Source organism: Monodelphis domestica, chromosome 1, assembly GCF_027887165.1.
Source record: "Monodelphis domestica isolate mMonDom1 chromosome 1, mMonDom1.pri, whole genome shotgun sequence".
Lineage (NCBI taxonomy): Eukaryota > Metazoa > Chordata > Mammalia > Didelphimorphia > Didelphidae > Monodelphis > Monodelphis domestica.
The window spans coordinates 525,484,086-525,506,404 of record NC_077227.1 but is presented as its reverse complement, the minus strand read 5'-3'; the positions used below and the strand labels follow the sequence as shown (position 1 = coordinate 525,506,404).

At 35.5% G+C, this 22,319-nt stretch overlaps 1 protein-coding gene across 3 annotated transcripts in view; it reads left to right on the top strand.

Moving 5' to 3' along the window:
• Positions 1-2,156: 2,156 nt before the first annotated feature.
• Positions 2,157-22,319, top strand: part of FAM98A (family with sequence similarity 98 member A) — a 41,870-nt gene continuing 21,707 nt past the window's right edge. The window contains exons 1-3 of one of the 3 annotated variants that reach the window (XM_016428199.2): positions 2,157-2,285; positions 15,429-15,577; positions 18,595-18,729. In XM_016428199.2, coding sequence (XP_016283685.1) covers positions 18,648-18,729 — 82 coding nt within the window. In that variant the 5' untranslated portion in view covers positions 2,157-2,285; positions 15,429-15,577; positions 18,595-18,647. Of the gene's footprint in view, positions 2,286-10,859; positions 10,994-15,091; positions 15,133-15,428; positions 15,578-18,594; positions 18,730-22,319 lie in introns of those variants that run through there. The other 2 variants (XM_007476069.3, XM_056813268.1) reach the window with 2 other exon arrangements.

Sequence of the window (22,319 nt, the reverse complement as noted above, 5' to 3'; positions counted from 1 at the left end):
CTCAGACACTTCCCAGCTGTGTGACTCTGGGCAAGTCACTTGACCCCCATTGCCTAGCCCTTACCACTCTTCTGCCTTGGAGTCAATATACAGTATTGACTCCAAGATGGAAGGTAAGGGTTTAAAAAGAAAGAAAGAAAGAAAGAAAGAAAGAAAGAAAGAAAGAAAGAAAGAAAGAAAGAAAGAAAGAAAGAAAGAAAGAAAGAAAGAAAGAAAGAAAGAAAGAAAGAAAGAAAGAAAGAAAGAAAGAAAGAAAGAAAGAAAGAAAGAAAGAAAGAAAGAAAGAAAGAAAGAAAGAAATGCAGGCCTGGAGCTTATGGAAGTGAGGAAAGGATTTGAGTAGAAAATTAAGAGTTGCCTTACATTGGATTAATAAATAAAGCAATTGAAGTAGTTAAGGTCACCAAGGAAACATAAGGGGAGAAGAAAAGGAAGGAAAGAAAGAGCAGGTGATCAGAGGATTGGGACCCAAAGTCTTTATATCAGAAGGAAAGAAAGAACCAAGAGAAAAAGAAAAGAGAGCCAGGAAAGCCAGAAGAATTAGACACAACAGTATAATAGAAAACAAAGGATAAGAGTCTTAAGAAGCAGTTGATGTCTCATGAAATGTAAATCATAGATTCAAAATTGTGTTGTTCTCTGCCTGCTACACCATCCCAAGATTTAAAAAATCACAGAATTTGAGTTGGAAGGGTCCTCCAGTCCAGTCAATACCTGCAAATGGATTCCCTCTGCCACAAAAATCATAGATTTAGAACTGAAAGGGAGTTTAGAGTTCATAGTTCAACCCTTGCATTTTATAGATAAGGAAACTAAGGGCTAAAGAAGTTAGGTGATTTGCTCAAGTTCACACAAGTAGGAAGTAGCAAGGTCAGGATTTGATCCAATTGTTTTGACTCCTCTTTGAGCACAGTAATTAATCCTTATTTCTACTGCATCACATTTCCTTAAAGGTATCATCCTGCCTTTGATGAAATAATGCCTTTGGGAATCTCGTTCCACTTTAGGAGATTCTAATTGTGAGGAAAGTTTTCCCTTATAACAATCCTAAATTTGTTTATTTTAAGTGGTCATCCATTGCTCCTGGTTTTGCATCCTAGGGCAAAGCAGAATAAATCTAGCATTATTGTGTGAACTACAATTAGTAGCATAGAATGAAACATTTCCTTAAAAATGTACCTATGATACACTTTTAAGTTTAATCAGCATTATTAACATTTTCATTGTTACTTTCAGAGAGATAAATGCTCACGCTGAAAATTTAACCATCATCTTATATTCAGCTTCCAGCTAGCTCTAGTACATACACCTATTCCCTCCACAAATGAAGGTTCCTTTTGTGGTCTTTTTTTGCAAGACCAGTTCACAAATAGCTAATGCTAAGCTCCTCAGGTCACAAAGACCCTGCTGAGAGGAAATAGGGACCAGATGCTTTCCCCTATCCCCTTCAAGACTTTCCCCCAGAAGGTTTTCATTTCCATCTACTACCTCAGAAAATCTAGGAAATTGTACCCATTTGTGGATGGAGAAAAAGAATGGTTCTATAATCAGATTTGCTTTTATTAGGTAAGTTACTTTTATATCTTCATTAACTGATTTTGCTCTTAGACTATTACATGGTCAATAGTGTATTATTGGAAGTTGCCTTGAACTATGATTAACAAAACTGATTGGCCAAGCAAATCACAATCTGCAAAAAATAGCAAAGTAACACAGTCAGAATTGTCAGGTACTTGTGGGCCAATTTTTACAAGCTAGTTTAATAGCTATATCAAAAGGGAGAGGGGGGGAGCTGTTTGTTCTTAGGATAGGGAAGACCTGAGAACATTGCTATACAGGGAAGCAGTTGAAGAGAGGTATGCAACATTCAGAATAAGGCAAATATCACAGATTATTATCTCCATTTTGCAAATGAATAAACTTTCCAAGATCACACAGCTGACGAGTATTGGAGCTCAGATGTGCACCAGAATCTTGCTGTCTTCCTATCTGTTCACACAGGCCACTGTCTCTCTTTTTATATTGGACTGTGTGTGTGGAGGGGGAGGGGAAGAGGGAGAGTTTCCTTATAAGGGCACAGCCAGTACTGGGCTTCCCCATTGGCTGGCAGCCTTCCTAGCCTGGATCATTCCAGAACCAGCAGCCATATTCAGAATACATGTGACAGACCCAGTTCTCAGGCTGGCTGCAGGGCGAGGTGGGCCAGGAGTTGCCTCAGAATGGACAGATGGAGTAGCTCCGACCCTGCGCAGCCCACCCTGAGGAGGCAAGATCCTAGACAGGAGGTAAGACTAAGGATTTTGGGAGTGGCCCCAGCCGTTGTGTCTTGGTACATCCAGGGAAAGAGGCTGAGAAAGGCCTGTAACACACTCCCCGAGTTTAGAGGAGAGCTTCCCACTGAAACTTTCCAGAACATTCCCCTTGAAAAAGCAGGCTCCTGCAGAGCGCATTCTTTTATTCTGTTTGTGGCTTTTCATCATAGTTAAATGCATAGGATAGTAGAAATCATACATCTGGAGCTTAAAAGAAAATTAAAAGCATCTAGTCCAGTCCTCTCATTTTGCAGAAGAAGAAATGGAGGCGAGAGCTGACAGATTTGGAAGGTATTATTCTGTGGTAATATGAAATTAATAATGATAGCTAAATATAATAATGATGAAATAATAAGTGCTTTAAGATTTGCAAAGCATTTTTTATGCCTTGTCATACCAACATAGCCTGTGCTTTTATTATTTTTGTTACTTCCATCATAGAAACAAGGAAACAAAAACTCAGAAAGATGAAGTAACTAGAGATGGGAGGTCCTGAGCTCAAAGTTGTCCTCAGAGACTTCCTAGCTCTGCCTTAGAACTAGTATCAATTCTAAGACAGAAGGTAAGGGTTTTAAAATAAAGGTGAAGTGACATTTCTAAGGCAATATTTTATGCTGATATAAGAGCACAATAATAAATAATCATTAACAAATAATGATAAATTTAAGATTTTCAAAGTAATTTTATATATTTCAGCTTATTGTATTCTCATAGCCACTTTCTATAAGGTACATGTCTCCGTTTTAGAATTAAGGGTTCTAAGCCTTAGAGAGGTGAAGTTACTGATTTCAAAGTTATTCTATGGTAATAGGGTAATAATAATAATAATAATAGAAAATACTATCTAATAATCATCATAATAACAATGATGAAATAACAGTTTAAGGTTTACATATGACCTATTATTATGCCCATTTAAAAATAGGAAAATAGGCCAGGGGTTAAATGACTTGTTCAGTGTTGCAGTTAGTAGATATCTAAAAGTACTTGAAATACCTCGACTCAATTTTATACTCAAATACTTACTATAAAATAACTGATATTTTAATTTACAAAGTAAAATCTTTTTGGTAATATACTTTTATAGTTTACATTCTCTACAATATCATGATTTTCTACTTTTAAAAGTAAGTTTTGTTTTTATTTTTTCTCTTGATATCACCTGCTTCTATTTCATTGCTGCTACTAAAACCACTTGTTATAATTACTCAGGATTCTGAAGTCATTTCATAGGATTTTCACCTAGTTTTGCTTACTTTATTTTGTCAGTTCATAAAGTTCTTCCCACATTTCTCCAAATACCTCATAACCTTCTTTTGTTAAACAATATTATATTACATTCATATGCTATGATTTATTATATAGTGACTTATTATATAGAGTCCATTAACAATGAGCACTCGTTTTGTTTCTAATTCTTAAATATAAGCTCCTTGAGAGCAGAAACTGATCATTTTTGTCTTTGTAACCCCAGAGCCTATCACAGCTTCTAGCACAAAGTATTCAATATTTTTTGTTTGATTCTTTGCTACTGTACTAAGCAAAGCCACATATATTGTTAATATTTTGGTACAAATCAGGTATATCTTTCTGTCTTTGGCTTCTTTGAGGTATATGCCCAGTTGTGAGATCACTGGATCAAAAAATCAGCAAGCATATATTTAGGACCTATATGTCAGACCTTGTGCTAGACTCTAAATTAAAGACAAATGAAATAGTCCTTGTTTTCACAAGGAACTTCCATTTTATTGGGGGAAAACACATGTATATAGAAATATTTGAGTATATACATATTAAATACAAAATAATTACACAGTAATTTTGGAAGGGAAGCACTAACTAAGGGAATAAGTAAATTTTGCATGTAGAAGGTGGACTTTGATATTAATCTTGAAGAAACTAAGAGAGTATACCAGACAGAGGGGAAAAGGAAATAAATTGCAGGAATGAGGAAAGACTATTGCAAGGACACTCAGTATGGACGATGGAATATTGTCTAAGAAGAACAAAAAGAAGTCCATTTTGGCTGAACTATAGGGTGAAGGAAGAGGAATAATGCATAATGGATCTAGAAAAGTAGGTTGGGGCAAGGTGTGATAGCTTTAAATAAAAAATAAGCATATTTTTTGCTTTGTATTTGTACTCCTAGCACTTAGCATTGTATATGATGAGTACTAAGCTCTAAGAGTGTATGGATGTTCAAGGAGGACTACTGCCTCTGATGTGATAGCTTTGTTAAGCTGCCAAGAACTGCTCATCCATCTTTGGGCTTCATTTCTCCCCAATTGGCACCTGTGGTTCCAAAAAGCTATAGCATACACAGTGACCACACCTCTTAGTAGATGAGTTAAACCAGGCTGAGAGGGTAACCAATGGGCTACAAACCTATCAGTTAGTCGGGGAGGGGGTCTACCCTAAGCATGTGAAAACTTCCCATGAAATGGATAGATGAGAACAGTTTTCCAGTGGCCATGACAGTAGCTGAAGCAAGCACTGTGAAATACTTAGAGCTTGGTCAGACAAGAAAGATGCCTACTACTGCATCCTGAGCCATCTCCTTACTTTTCTCTTGCCACTGGATTTGGATGAGTCTGAAAGAAAGAATGAGGCAAGGAACTTTGTACAACTATACCTCAATTAAATCCGGTTTATGTACAAGTCAAGACATCACCCCATGATATCTTTGAGGCAAACAACATCAATAAGCACTATGGACTTGTTAACATGTCTGGTTATTCTAGGTGCCATAAGGATTCTAATGTTTGAGCAAAGGAGTGATATGATCAGTTAGTGTTCTGTCATTTTCAGTGATGTTCAACCTTGACCACATTTGGGATTTCTTAAAGATACTGGAGTGATTTGTCAACTCATTTTACAAATAAGGAAAGTGAGATAAATAGGGTTAAGTGACTTGCCTGGGTCACAGATATGAAGTATCTGAAGCCAGATTTGCCATCTTCCTGACTTCAGGCCTGGTTCTCTATCCCATTATGCCACCTAGCTAGCTGATGTGGTCAGACCTGTTTAAAATCACTTAGCATCTATGTGGAAAATGAATTCGATTAGGAGAGATAAAACAAGAAGACCATATGGGCTAAGATAACTAATTTTGCAAATTTGGGAGCTTGGAAGGATGGTGAGGCTTCAATAATTATAGTGATATTTAAAAGGGGGTATATTTGAAGGTAGGGGGATAATAGTGAGTTATGATTCGGACATTTTGAATTTGTGATGTCTGTGGGGCATCCAGTTTAGCATAGTCAAAAAAGAGTATGAACAGTTTTTTTTTCTTTTCCAAATTAGACAATTGCACAGTTTCACCAACAGGACATTAGTGTACATTTCTTTCTATAAACCCCTCTGACAGTGACTGTTTCTGAGGATTTTGTTGTTGCATATGACCTTTGCCAATTTGCTAGAGGTTGTTTTAAATTTGCATTTCTCCTATCATTAATGATTTGAAGCATTTTTTCATATAATTACAAAATCTCTACAATTCTTTTGAAAATTGTTCATAGCTGTTGTGTTCTACTAAGGAAAAGATCTTGGTCATAACAGTTTGTATTCATTTTCTAGATACCTTGAATTTAGCTTTTATCAAGTGCTGTAAGATACTTTGATTTCATGAAGTCCATCCAAGCTTTCATTTCAGTGATATTAATTAATGATAATCCCTAGGTTGTTTTTTTTTTTATGTTTTCTCCTTAGGAATGCTTCTTTAAAAACAAAAACAAAAACCTTATTTTCTGTTCCTAGAATCAATATTGCATATTGGTGCCCAGAAAGAAGAGCAGTAAGGGCTAGGCAATAGGAGTTAAATGACTTGAGCAGGATCACATAGCCAGAAAGTTTCTGAGACCTGATTTCAACCCATGACTGTCTGAGTGTGTAGGCCTTGCTCTCAAACTGCTGAGACACCTAGCTACCCCCAACATTTAAACATTATGCAAATTCAATAAAAATAAAAAATACTGTTTTCTCTTTTTGCAAAGGAACATTTGTTTAGGAATTCTAGATGCATATTAAATCTGTATTTCAGTATAGCTTACTTTCAGGTTCTTATTACATCATGACCTTTTCAAAAACCTCTCTAAATCAGGAGTTATTCATTTTTTTAAGTCGTAGATGCCCTTTGACAGACTGATAAAGCCTACAGGTACCTTAGAATAGTATTTTCTATTTGCATAAAATACATCAAAAGAAACCAATCATTTTGAAATACAGTTGTCAAAATTTTTTAATTTCACAGACAACAGGTTAAGAACTCCTGTTTAAAAAAATTTGAAATAACTACTCTTGGTTAATTGAGCTCTAGTCACTCAGTAGTCATGTTATAAATAATGTAAAATTTCTTCACAAACTTTTGAGTTTTTACACCTAAAACCCCCAAGACAACCTTTTTCCAAATTAACTACTCGTCTAGCTTATACATAATATGGAGAATATTTGTTTACTCTGTCCAGAAGAACCTAAAAAAGCCTGCCTTCATACCAATGTTTTTCTTAACCTCTCTGGAAAGACACTTAAAACAGCTATATCAAAGAGATAGGCTAGATAAATTGTCTAATCCCAGAATGGAATGCAAAGTTAGAAGAAACCTGCTACCATGATGTAAATGTACCCTATTCCAGACCTTGAGTCAGATCATAATATGGTAGGGCTATTTCTTACAATCAGATTTTTAAGAGCTGAAAAAATAACCTGAAGTTCAAATATTCTGTTTTATAGATGAGGAAAATGAAGTCTAAAGAAACTACTTGATAACAAAGAAGCTTTGCCCAATGGCACTTTAAATAATTAAATGAACGTTTATTAGGAAATGCCCCAGGTTCCAGAGATACAAACAAAAATATTGTTCCTATCCTCAGAAGACTTATATAATCTCATCATTCCTGAAGATACACACGTGTTAGGCACCTAAGATGTCAAGAACTATGCTAGGCCCTGGGATGCAAAAACAAAAAAGGAAACAATCTATAGTCAAGGAATTTACGTCCTAATGGAGGAGAGGTATATCATAGATATATACATATGGGTATATACATTTATTGTATATGTATGTACTGAATATGTAAAATGAATAAACACAAAGTAGTTAAATACCAGGTAGAAATATAACTTGACATCATTCTCTGCCCTCACCTCTTAACTCTGGTCATTGATGAAAAAAAAGTGGGCTTTTTCCTAGTCAAGACCATTTCCTTGTATTTTATTTTAATTTTTAAAAATTCTTTTGTGAGTTTACATCACCTTCATCTCTCAGTATAGTCCACCCCCAACCAAATGAGTGATCCTTATTACAAAAAGCAAAAAAAAAAAAAAAGAAAATGCAGGTTAACAAAATTAATATACACACAGCAGCCAGATAGTATATCCTAGTATATATATCCAATGTTCTCTATCCATAGCCCCCTACCTCAGCAAAGAAGTAAGCAAGGTACATTTTCTCATTTCTTCTTTGGAACCAAGCTTAGTCATTAGAATTACATAGTGTTCAGTTTCTTTTTGTTGTTCTGTCCATTTACACTGTAGTAATAGTGTTTACTGTTCTCCAATTCTGCTCACTTTACTCTATCAGTTCAATAAGTATTTCCCAAATTTTCTGAATTCTTCATATTCACTGATCTTACAGCACACTAATATTCAAATGTGTTAACATGCCTCAAGGCATTTAGACATACCTCAGTGGCCATCAATTCTTTTATACCACAAAAGTGCTTCTGTGAATATTTTCAACACTCCTGTTTGTGTTCTTGACCCCCACTTCATCTAGTAAATTGCCTTACAATCCTTTCTCTCCTTATTTACTAGCATATTTCTGCTGCCTAAAATATAACAGGTATCTCCCATCCTTGAAAAAAAAATTTTTTAAACCCTCATTCTACCATTCCCTCAAGTTATATAGTATTTCTTCTCTCTTTCATAGCCAAACTGCCCCCCCCCAAAAAGCCCACAAAATCTTACCTATCATTTTTCCTTTCTCTTCCTCTTCTCTTCACAACCCCTTACACAATCTTGTTTCTGCCCTTATCACCCTACTGAAACTTTTTTCTAGAGCATAATCAACCATTTTCTAATTGGCAAGTCTGATGGCTTTTTTTTTTCAGTCAATTAATCCAATATATATTAAGCACCTCTGTGCCACGATTTTCAGAGATAAAGACAAAAACAAAACTCTTCTTCATTTCTCAAGGAACTTGTATTCTCTTGCATATATAAAAATACAAGGGTTTTTTTTTTCCTTCCCTGAGAAAAGCATTAGCTGCTAGATGCATCTGAAAAGCTTCATGTAGAAGATGGCAAGCTGAACTTTGAAAGAAGCAAGGGATTCAAGAGACAGAAATGAATTCTAGACTTGGAGGACAGTGTGTATAAATACAGGGAAATGGGAGATGAGACAATTAGCTGGATCATACTGTTAAAATAAAGCTGAAAAGGGAGGTTGGAGCCAAATTGTGAAGGACTTTTTAAATGTCAAAAACAAGTTTTTGTATTTGTTTCAAGAGATGATGGGGACTGGATGGAGTTTATTGGGTAAATGAGTGGCATTGTGGGATCCCTACTTTACAAAAATCATTATACTGTGTGTATAGAGACTTGAAATGAGGAAACCAATAAAGAAAAAGTTTGTAATTATCTAGGCAAGTGGTGATAAGGGCCTGTATTAAGGTAGTGATTGTGAGAGTGAAGAGTTTAAATATGAGCAAAGTGTCCAAAAGGAAGCTGTGAGGTCTTAATAGAGCTAAGGGAGACTGGGGGAGTCATCTACATAAAAATGATCACTAAATCTGTGTGAGACAATTTGGTAACCAAATGAGAGAATATAAAAAGAAAACAAGGCCAGAATTTTGAGTGTATACTTACTGTAAAGGGGCATAATTTGGATACTGATCCAGCAAAGGATCTGGGAAGGAGTAGTTAGATAGGAAGAGAGAACCAAGGGAGAAAAGTATCAAGTGAAAACCATGTGGAAAACATATCCAGTAAAAGAGGGTAGTCAGCTTTGTCATTTGCTACAAAGAAGATAAGAAGGATAAGTAAGAAAAAGCTATCTAATTTGCCAATTAAGAAATCATTAGTAACAGCAGAGTAGTTTCAGTTGAAATCTGGCTAAAAGCCAGAGTAGGGGTACAAGATTCCTTTCCTGATCTCCTTTAATTCTAGTATCTTCCCTCTGCTGATTATTTCCAATTTATTCTATATGTAGCTTGTTTAACTATAGTTATATTTACATGTCTCTTTCATTAGACTGAGCTCTTTGAGAATAGGGATTATCTTTTGCCCTTCTTTATATCTGGGGTCTTAGAACTTCTGGCACATAATAGGTATTTAATAAGTAAATTGATTGAGGGGAGAAAGTGAGCTCTAAGAGAGTAGATGCCTGTGAAAGGGAAGATCTTTTAAGACAGTAGCTTGAATTTCCATAGTAAAAAGCACAGGCATTGGTTAGAAAACGTATTCTACTTCTAACATTTTACCAACAATGTGACCTTCTATGAGCCACAACTCAGGTACCTCATTTGTAATGTAAAAGGTGTCAACCTTTCAGTTCTCTTCTAGCAGGACGTGTATAGCCCTATCTATGATGAGGAGCTTGTAAGAGGCTGTGATTGGGTATAGGGAAGGTTTTTTTTGTTTGTTTGTTTGTTTTTGTTTGTTTTTGGTAAGGACAAAAAAGACTTCTGACGTTTGTAGGCATGAAGACAGTAACTAGCAGAAAGGAAATTATAGATTAGAGAAAGGATGATAGTGGAAGCAATCTGCTGGAAGAGAAAGGATGTGGTGGGAGCAAGGGTACTACATATAGAGATGTCCAGATAAAATTTGGGTAAGATGGCATTTTGGGGTCTTTTCAGTGATTCTGCTTCATGCTTTTTCTTTTGATACAGAATAACACAAAGGGTAGCCAGTAAAGTGACTCTACTAATTTCTGACTGTTTCCGTGTGTGGACAAAAGGTTTTCTTTTGGTCAGGATTCTGCGATTATGTGACATTTTCCTGTGTCTAAACGAACGTTTTGACTACCAGAAGCGAGACTGCACCCAATGCTACGCTGTCTGGCTCAAGTACTGGAAGTACAGCAATTCAGCGAGTACTTAGATCTTGTGCCGCTTACCCTATTAGCATCTCCTACTCGTCTCCCCCTTCATGGGCTTCATTTCAGCAAACCCCAAGCCTCAAATGTTTCGGTACCAGAGATCTGCAGGGACAATTCCTACCAACCATCCTGAAGGCAACTCCTTACCCCGCCCCCATGACCTGCGCATGCACAACTGGAGAGGGCGGGGGTGGGGAGCGTGTGCTCTGAGGGCCACCTGGCGTGCCCTAGTCTAGTCTCCCAGCTCAGCCGCCACGCAACCAAGCCTTACTTGCCCCTCTCCTGGCTGCAGGCTTCTTTTTCCAGTAGTACGCATGTGCATATCTGCACTACGAGGAAGTTCCACTCTGGGTGGGGGAGTGGTCAGGGGAGGGACTGAGACCAGCGCGCACGCTCGGATATGCGCAGTTTTAGACCTGAGGCAAAAATCTGTGGATTTGGAAGTTCGGAAAGGTGACGCATGCGCAAATCTGCACTGTGCCGGGGAAGAGGGGAGCCTGACGACTAGGAAATTTGAATACCACAGTAGCATGGAGTGTGACCTCATGGAGACTGACATCTTGGAGTCGTTGGAGGATCTGGGGTAAGAGTCCTGGTCACTTAGTCCCTGGACCTCTCAGTCTCCCCTATCCTAGCCCTTCAGCCCAGCTGGGCTACCCCTTCCTTCCCAGTGCCGCGCCCTGTGGCTCCGATGCTGTCTTCTCCCTCCCCCCACCTTCTACCCGCCAGCTCCCCTTATTCCACTCCCTGATTCTGACCTGCTCTCCTACTCCACTACCTTGGAGGAGACCTGTCTCTCTCAATTCTCCCCATCGGTACTAGCCTCCTTGTGCCTTCTGGGGCCCCATCTCGTCACTAGGGTTTCAGACTTGGACCTTGGGGATTTGTCAGTCATCCTTGTCGTTGTCTCCGCGTGGGCCTGCTGTTCCTCTCCAACCACCACCCTTGATCGCACCCTCTTCTCCCATACATTCAACGTGTTTGAGTCCTAGAGCCCTAGTCCTCTTTTCCCGGTCTCCTGGATGTGTTCCCTGGGATGGCTTTCCTTATTCACTCAGTTCACATTTTGCCAAGTCACTAATCTATTAATCTTATTTATCTATTCGTATATCCTAATCTTTCGGCCCCTTTCCTGCCACTAATGAACAACAATTTCTTTCTCAAACCATGCCCCTCTACCTTTACCCAGGTTCAGCAAGCCCACCCCTTAGTCACCTTTAGTAGTCAGACTACCACTGGTAGTTTTCCCTTGACTTTCTTCTCTGCCTTAAATTGGGACTTCTTGCCCTTCATTCAACCACTAAGGTTTTCACCATATTTATTTTATATCTACCCTTGCCCCCCCCCCCACCCCCTGCCAGTAGTTGTTACGTTAGTCTTTCAGAACCTTTACTCAACAATAAATAAGCCGAAAACAGTACTAGTTATCTTACTTCAATCAGTCAAATGTCTGGCATTAAAACTTAAGAATGAAGAAACACTAAACTATAGTTTGAGAAACTATGTTTAAATGTATACTTAGAGCTAGTGTAGAAATATTTACTTGCAATTACAAAGTAACAAATTATTTATTACTATCTTTACCACCATATGGTTTAGGGAGCTTTTTTTCAATCACCAAAAAACAAAGGAGGGAAAAACAGTTACTCTGTTAGATTTTATCAGTTTTAGAGTGGCAAGTGGGAATTTCTGGCAAAGATAGTATTTTTTGTTACTTTGTTTTGCTTAAAGTATTAGTATTATCAACTTTTTTTCCCCTTTAGTGTTCTCTGAGTTTTCTTGGCTTCCTTGGATGTAAAAATAAAAGCACTCCTAAGAAATACCCTATTCCTGAATGAAATTACAGGCTAGTAAGATGTCTTATTTTACTCTTCTTTAAATATATCCATTATACATATATGCCCCTAAAAAATTAAAATGGAAAGTTTCTTGGCAGCTTTTTTCTCCTTTTGTTCAAGTTACTTTTTTCTATAGTATGCCTTTACAAAGTTGGAGTACCTGCATAAATCAGACTATTATATTATTAATGGTAAAGTTCATCAGAATATGAGTTATGGGGCACTTGTGTGTTTTTGAAATACACTTTTTTCCTGACCCTATTGCTGTTATTGATTCCATTCAGTATAGTTTTGGAGGGGAGTGTGTTCAGGCATTAATATGTAGCTTTGGCAAGTGGTTTCTGTGTTATGTTGAAGATTAACTGAAGGGGAAAAAAGTCAGAATTTAATTGGTTTTCCAAATATACTAAATGTAGACCATATCTACACTTTGTTTCATGTATTGTTTGAATTCTAGATACAGAAAATCTAAATGTCTTGCCAAACCAGAGGCCAAAATAAACATAAAGACAACAATTAGAAACTTTGTTCATTATATTTGGATATTTTCTAACCCTGTGATATTGTTTCAATAGCATCCTTTTTTTAACCTTTACTTTCTGAACCGATATTAAGTATCAGTTCCAAAGCAGAAGATAAGGACAAGGCCTTTGTGGTTAAGTGACTTGCCCAGGGTCACATAAATAGGAAGTTTCTGAGGCCACATTTGAAACTAGGACCTTATGTCTAGTCCTGGCTTTATCCACCGAGTCACCTAACTGCCCCATGTCTCTTTTAAAGGATACTTGCTAAATGATTTGTCAAAGGTTTCCCAAGTAGATAGGGTATGAACCTAGGTCCTCTGTTTCCAGAACCATCATGTTCTTTCCATTCTTAAAAAACATTTTCTGTGAAGAAAGGACCTTACCCGGTGTTATAGAGAAAAAAAAAAGTAATCACTTTTTAATGAGGGTTTAAAAAAAAAACAAGTATGTGGGGTTTTTTTGTTTTGTTTTGTTTTGTTTTTTTTACTGAATGAACTCTTTATTTGGAAAATTATGAGCCTTCTAGAAATTAGAAATCTGATGTAAGGGGTGTTTTCTTTGAGAGAAAGGATTGGAAATGACTAACTAATGAGTTAAGCAGCAAAGGACTGATTTTAATCATTATGAGACTAAGTTGAAATGATGAAAAACATCAGTTTTGACCTATAACTATGAATTTGTATGTACAATTGTTAGTTATGTTTTGTTATAGTTTTCATCTACCATTAGAAAAAAACATTGTATCTTAAATAACATCTGCTCAGAAAGTACAAATATATTTCTAGTTAATCGCAACCCCCCACCCCCCACATTCAGTAATTAAGATATGTTATGTAATTAGGAACACATCCTAAATCCTTATTGTTATCTTAAACAATTTCTTTTACATGTACCTTTTTTTAAGCCAGCTAAAAATATCTTCTGTGGTTCTTTGACTAATTTATTCATTTAGTTAACTAGCCAAGTTGCCTGTTCACACCAAAGGGTCCCATTAAAGATCTGTATTTAACCATGCCAACTTAAATCATGACAAACCTGACTCTAGAAATTAAAAGTGTTTGCCCTTGGCTAGTCCAAGGACAGGCCCCACAAGCACTGAACCAAAACTAAGAATAATTTAAATATTTTACTAAGAATACTGGGTTAAGAGTTAGGCAAAAGTTATCTCTGCAAGGGAGATTATGCTCCCTTGCTTTACCACAGATGAAAGACTGAGGCCCATCTACTTTATTAACAAAACAAGATCAATAATTGCACTTTAAATCAAGACTCAATAGAGAAAATTAAACTGTTCTGTTTATAAGTTGAAAACTTTATTTACAGTAAGGCTCTTTAGACTTGAAAATAGAATCACCTCTGAGAATGAATTTTTGTCATAGATTTTAAAAGAATGATACAACTACATCCTGTTAGCTGCATATTTGCAATATAAAACAATTCTCTTTCATTAAAAACTAGCCTTTGGTTTTTAAGGCCATGTAGCCTTTAAAAGATAAAAGCTTTAAAGATAATCTTTGTTTTACTTATGAAATAACTGTATTTTGTTAACTTGCCTATTATTCAAATTTCAATAAATAAGACAAACACTATATTTTAATAGTACTACATAATAGCATCTTAGTAGATAGTAAAAATAGATTAGTCCTCTGAAAAGTCACATACTTAAGCATTTTTTATACGTTTTGCTTAAACTTCTGTCACCATGAGACTGTACCATGAAATCATATATACATAGCTATAAGGGACTTCAAAGCCATCTAGTCCAAACTGATTGTCTAGTTAAGGAAACTGAGGCTTAGAGGTTAAGTGACTTTCCAAAGTCATATAGATAATTATCAGCTGGACTAGTAGTAATTGAGGTCAGTTCCTTTGTTCAACCCCTGTCCTTCCTTCAATGACAAGCTCTGATATAGCCTCTATGATTCAGTCTTCCCTTATTTCTGCCTTTCCCTCCCAACTTTAAAATCACTAACTAATTAGTTTATAAACTTAACAGTTATTTGCATACATGCGTCTCCTATTTTCTCTCCTTGCCTCCTGCTTCTCATACCTCACTAGATTTTGAGCTCTTATAGGAACCATGCTTTATGGTTTCTCATCTCTACTTCTTGAACCAAAAATAAGACTGCATATAGGATCATATCAGAAGTGTTTAATAGTTTGTTAGTTAGATTGAAATGAATAGCTCTCAACTACCTTTTGTGGGCCCCCCAAAACCTGTCATATGAAGAATGAATCAAGAGTAGGTTCCTTTTGATTAACCAGGGATTGGGCTCCTTCCATTCTTCTTCCTAATCTAGTGCTCTGCCCCACCAGTGATTGATGCTCACATACATGAAGGACATAGAAGAGGACACCAGGTAAAGTCAGTTTAGAGGACTAGGTTGCCACAGTGATCAATATTTTCCTCACCCTCTCCCAAAACCACCCAACTCCAAGATTCCATTTGCTGCTACTACTCCCTCATTAGTCATGGATATTCAAATGGTATTATTTCCTAAAATTTCAATATAGTCACATTTTCTATTATATAATGAATTGATTATTTATAATTTTTTCTAGTTAAGCTTGGTACACTTGAAGTAGATTTATTATCCAAAATTTTTTTAAATTTATTTTATTTCACTTATGAAATATAATTTCTTTTATTCATCAGTTACAAAGGCCCTTTGTTAGAAGATGGAGCTCTGTCTCAGGCAGTCACTGGTGGAGCCAGTTCCCCTGAATTCACCAAACTCTGTGCTTGGCTAGTATCTGAATTAAGATTGTTCTGCAAACTAGAAGAAAATGTGCAAGCAACTAACAGTAAGTAATCTTAGGCCTATTTTTTAAAAGTTAACATTTATTTTTAGGTGTCCAATATTATAGGAAATTTAGGCATTTGGGGTTACACACTTTTTTATTTGTAAGAATTAGTAGCCCTTGGCAAAGCCACCTAGCAAAAGAGACATTTTCTAATAGAATCAGTTTTTCTTTCTCTAGTTTTTCATATAGAAGGAAACTAAGTTTTTTTTTTCTTTCTATTTTGAAGCAGTAAACTGTTGAAAAAAATTCATTTATAGACAAAGTAATTCACAAATTAAGATATACTTAGAAAGTCAAACACTTCTGGAGATTTAAATAATTTTACAAATCCTATGTGGTCTTTACTGTCCAATAGGCACTCTTTACTATGGTTATCTTTGTGAGAACATGATTTAGTTCCATAAAGTTAAACTTCCAAGCTCATAGGATCTAGAGACCCATGTAGTAATTAAAATAGACCTAGGGCAATTTCATTTAATGCTTTTTTAAAAAATATTTGAGAGAATATTTATAAAAGTTTTCTTCATTGCAATATGTGTATTACTATATACAAAATGAATGCAATTTGAGCTACATTATAACCAAGTCCAGAGAATTGAAAGATGATAATGGAGTCTTAGTGTAGTTTTAGCAACTACATTTTCATCTCTGCAAATGAGACAAGATCCTGAAACCTGACACACCGCCAGTCAGTTTTTTTCCCAGCAGAGACAGAAGTCTGCAGTGCCTGAGGCAAAGTGCCCAGCCTTTTACCTATATGAATTGTACAGAGAAGCATAGTTTGAAGAACTCCAGTGTCTTGCTTGTTTAGGTTACTTAATGATTTGTGGGAAATAATTATATAACTACATACTTTATTAGCTCTAATTGGTATATGTCATTCTCAACTGGATGCTACCTTAGAAAATAATTTAGTTTTTAGACTCAATAAATTTGTTTTGAATCTAGGACTAACCCAAATAATTAGGAACTATATGAATTTACTAAATTGTTTTAAAATGTCTTTTGTTTCATGCATATAGTCCAGGGTCAAGAGTAAGAAGCTTCAAGAACTGAAATGCAACATGATACCTAGAGCCAAATTACAAAATTCTGGAATTTCTCCTTTGGAGAATCCAAATTTTTTTTTACCAAATATGAAAGAGGAAGCCCAGCAAATCTGTGATACAAAAAAAGATAGAGACACTAAGGATTTCCCATATCTTTCTTATTCAGACAAATGGTTGGTGGGAGGCTTCTCCTAAAATAGGCTGTCTTTATCTAATCACAAAGCATTGTGGGAAGGCCGGAGTAGCTGGAGGAAATGGGAAATGAAAGAATTTAGAACATAGGTGAATAGTAGCTGATGCTAATGGTTCTTTGTGATATATTGAGGATTTTTTTTTTTAGGTAGAGAAAACTATACAGAAGTATGTTGTTAAAAAAACATCAGCATAATTAAGACATAATGGAGAAACTCAATTTCTTTCATTTTGCCATCTGTGTCATTTTGCCTCTTCCTATGTATCTTATACCATTGTATGATTTGTATGGGAAAACTGAAAATCGTCTTATGTCATACCCCTTATGGTCTCCAGGCTGCTGAGGAAAAAAAGATTGTTTTTTCCACAAAGGAAAAATTCCATTATTTTGTAGTTACTTTGAGTCAAATTGCAGTTCTACTCTGAAGACTGTCATTATCCCTAGCCCACCTATATCTGTGAATTAAAACACATTTAACCATTTGAGAGCACTTTTAGATCTACTCAATAAGTTAATCTGATTCCTAAATATTTGGTCTTACTTTTAGATTTAAGGCAAATATATTGAGCCCAAGATTAGATTACCTACTAAGTTCTTATTTACTAGATCTCCCCAAATTCTTTTAGGCCTAGTTGCTCCAGTTCCTGTCATTGAGTAGTAGGAAGTAGAACTGGGAACTAAGTAGCACTGTTTATCTCCTCTGACAAGATACTTGCTCGTACTCCTAGTAAGAGTCAGAGTCAGTATACTACCCTAGATGTCTAAACATCCTAATGCATAAAATCCAGTATAAAAATTTACACATGAAAGTTCATAGCACATCATGTTAAATATTATTAAAATATTAGATCCCTAGATGAAATTTCTCTGAGATGCTCCCACCTAAGGTTTATTGAGCCTAATTGACCAAGAGACCTAATTGAATGCCTCCTTATTTTACACATGAGGAAACTAATGCCCATCTGGAGAAGATCTGTAATATCTAATAGTTAGTTCTCCCTACTATGCCACACTTGCTAAAGAATCATCAAAACAAGGAAAAGAACAATGTAAATTTTAATTTAGTTCAATTAGCAAGTATTTGTTATGTACTTCACTTATATTCAGCTCTTAGATTCTCTGAGGATACAGAAGAAGTTTAAAATATGGCCCCTGACTTCAGTTTATTGTATATTTTGGCAGAGCAGATCACATGAAGTAATTAGAAAGCAGTTCAAGTGTTATTTCAATTCAAATATTATACATGCTATTTATGCAAGTCACTGTAAGGAAAATAGCTCTTCTCTGCTACTGATGATCTTAAAAAAAAAACTCAAGTAGATTGTAATTGAGTGCTGAATTTAATAGAATACATCATAAGTTATATTAACACTCAGGAGATAGGAGAACACTGAGAGATGGAGTGGGAAGGAATGCTTCTTTGAGCTAGATCTTAAAGAATTTAGATAGGCAGAAATGAGAAGAAAGGTGATTTCCATGAAAGGACAACAAGAAAGAAAGCATGGTGACTAGTGTGATAACAAAAGATGTTTCCAAGTGGGAAAAAATAAGGTTATCTAGTCATAGAGGAAGAATGAATTGTGAGATAAAAAAATAGGAGGCTATTAAGAATTTTTGAGTCAGAATAACATGATGAAAGTGAATTAAAGAATGCATAGATTGTGGCATAAACATGGGAAATTGGAATCAAGGAGCCCAAATAGAATAAACTTAAATATGATTTTCATTTTAGAAATAAAACCATCATTAAAAGTTTTGTTTATTATTTCTTAAAGGCCCAAATGAAGCTGATGAATTCCAGCTTGAGGTGAGTGGGCTACTTGGGGAAATGAACTGTCCATATATTTCACTGACATCTGGGGATGTGACAAAGCGCCTTCTCAACCAGAAGAATTGCCTCCTGTTGCTCAGTAAGTTCAATGCTACCTTTATATAGCACTTCACATATTCTATTACTGATACTTGCTTTGCATTGGAGAAAAAAAAACTTTTCTTTTTAAGGAAAAATATTCTTATATTATAAAATATAAGAGGATTTTAATGCTGATGTATAGGTAACATTGTTTCTTGGGTGACTGATAGTTTTTCTCAGTTTAACAAATAGTATTTTTTTTTAACTATTAAGCTCCATTCAGTGTAATTATTGTTAATAAGGGTGATTTTCACTCACTCATTCAACATTTAATAAACACCTACTCTGTATATTGTTCTTTTAGGCACTAAGGGCATTTGAAAGAATACAAAGAAAAAATAACTCTCCTTAAGCCTAGTAGGGGTGATAATAGACATTCAAAAATAAACACAGTATATTTAATATAACCTACATGGAAAAATATGGTTATGTTACACTGCTCTGTACACGGTAGATATTTAATAAATTTTGACTATGAGAGCACATAAAAGAAAGCTGTAAGAGGGAGGATAATAAAAATTTACATTATATAGAACTTTAAAGATAAAAAGAAGTTTTTGTGAGGTTTTAATGTATCTGTAAGATAAGACTCAGAAATATTAAGGTATTTCTTCTTGATCACACAGTTGAGGTGCCATTTGAATTGAAATGTCCTTGACTTAAACTCCACAGTACTATTCACTATACTGCTTTCATTAACAGTCTGGCAATTGAGCTTTGGCATTGAAAGATAGGTTAGTTATCAGTAGATAGAGATGAAAAAAAGATGTGTGATATTTGAGAACTGCTTTTTATCCCTAAAAATACATAAAAGGGTCATGCTTAGGGGACCTCACAATAAGTAGTCCAGCTTGCCTAAAGCATAGCATATATGAAACAAGACTAGAATGGTACTTTGGATTAAGCTAGGTGACTCAGTGAATAAAGAGCAAGCCTGGAGATGGGAGGTCCTGGGTTCAGATTTGGCCTCAAGACACTTCATAGTTGTGTCACCCAGGGCAACTCACTTTACCCTCATTGCCTAGCTGTTAGTGCTCTTCTGCCTTGGAACCAGTAATTAGTATCTGTTAAAAGATAGGAAGTAAGGTTTTTTGTTTTTGGTTTTTTTTAATAATTTTTCAAAAGGTAGATTGAAGTCTCATCATAACTCCTTTTTATATAGCACTTTCAGGTTTGCCAAATGGTTTACCTAATTTTTCTCATTTAGTCCTTTTTGTAGTAATACTGGACAGTAGATGATCTTATGATACCTATTTTATAAAATGAAACTGAGATTCAGAGAGATTATGGGATTTTCCCTTCCTCGCAGCTAATACTTTTCTGATTGGGGATTCAAACCCAAGTCTTCCTATCCCTTAGTTTAAAACTACTACACAGCTAAACTAAGAAGTTTAGACGTTATTCAGTAAACAATGGGGAGCCATTGAAAAGTTCTTAAAGGCAGGGATTCTGCCATTTTTAAAAAAGAAAGATGGTTAATAAACATCTAAAAAAGGAAGTAGTAATCACTAATGTGGCTTCAGTAAGAACAGAACATGCTAGATTAACCTTAATTCCTTTTATGATAAGGTTACTAAAGCTGGTATATTGGGAAAATGTTATAGACATAGTTTGCATTGTACTTGATAATCTCTCATGCTGTTCTTGGTAAAATGTAGAAATCTAGGCTAGACTGTAGTGAAATTAGATGATTTTAGAACTGATCAAATAGCCAGACTTAGAGATTAATTGTTAATGATTCCATGTCTACTTGGAAGAACATCTGCATTACTGTGGAACCTCAGTATACTTTGTGCTTAGCAAATTCAGTGCTTGGATTTCTTCAGACTTGTAGTTTTATTGGATTTTATGTAATTTTTGGATTTTATGACTTTATATTGAATAGAGGCAGGTATTCTTGTCAATTTTAGATCATAGGTTCAGAACTAAAAGTAATTTTAAAGACTATCTAGTTCAACTTCATTTTACAGATTAAGAATAAGGAAATTGAGGTCCCTTAGAGGTAAAGTTACTTGCATATGGTCATACAAGTAGTTAGTGACAGGCAGTATTTTATCTCAAGTTCTCTGACTCCAAAATTACTCCTTCTAGTATATACCTCTCAGAAAGGCAAAGGAAGATAAAAAACTGGAAAGGTTAGCGCTTTAAGATGACAAAGGCAGAATTCAAAAAGATCTTGGCAGGCTAGAAGCTTGTACTAAATCTTAGAAGTGGAAATTTAACAGGAGTTAATGTAAAATTGACTTCTTGTGTACAGCATGAAGGCAATATGGTTAGGTAGGGGTTATTCTGAAAAAAATTCTCTGAATTTGTTGGGCTTAAGCTCAGTATAAGTCAACAATATACTTTAGCAAGCCAAAAAAACCAATGTGTTTTTTAGCTGCAAGAGGGATACTTCCAGAAATAAGAAGTGATAATCAATCCCTCTATATTCTACTTTGGTCAAACTACACACCTAAACTATTGTGTAAAATTCTGTGTACTACAGTTTGGGAAGGATATTGATAAGCTAGAGAACATTCAGTAAAAGGCAACCAGAATGGTGAATAGCCTCAAGTCTTTGTGAACTAGGGATATTTAGCCTCAGGGAAGACTTGAGGAATAGAAAAGAGTTGAGTGTCTTCCAAGTTATAAGAGAAAGTGTTATGTGAAAGAGGAATTGACTTGTTCTTTTGGCCTAAAGGCTCAGAAATTGGGACAGTGAATGGGAACAAGTCAGAATTATAAAGGGAGAAAATTAGGATTAATGAAAATCATTTTAATCAGCAAGCTTTTGTTAAACCTAGTATGTGATAAATAGATAAGAATGAAACAATGTCTTCATTGAGCTTATCTTCCTAAACATTAAGAAGTGAAAACTGCAGTTACAACTGTCTTAAAAGTGCTATGAAATATCTTGGGGAAAAGTGGGTTCCTTTCATTGAAGATCTTCAAACAAAAACTAGATGACTATTTCTTAGATAGGAATTCTATTCTGAGTACAGTTTGGAATAAATGGTCAAATCCCTCCCAGCTCTGAAGTGAATGAATTCTGTGTATAGAGCTAAGCATTAGAAATAATTACTCTCTTATGTAAGATGAATTAGAGGTAAGGCCACTTGTAGAAAGCGAATAATGTCCAGATTCAAGACAGAAGCCAAGAGAGAAAATAATATAAACAATGTATCAAATATTGCCAAGAAGTCAAAGGGAATGAAAATTGAGAAAAGGTTATTGGATTTGAAATTTAGTAAATTATTGATGATCTTTGAGGAATTCAATTTCATTAGTTTGGTGGGGATAGAAGCCAGATTATAAAGTTTAGAGGAGCAGAGGGGGGAGTTAAGGAGGTATAGCCCAAGACCACTTAAGATGTTTGCTATAAAGAAATAGTGAAAGTGGTGATAAGGATTAATTAGTATAGTGCTTCTAGAGGATACTATTTTTTCTTAAGAGAATGCAAAGACATAATAATTTGGAGCCATTGGAAAGGTCAGTATTGAAGATATATAAAAAAAACCGGAATGCTTGATGTGATTAAGAATCCCAATGTAGAAGAATTAGTGTTATCCAGAAGAACCACCTCTACCTAAAATAATAGGAGCAAAG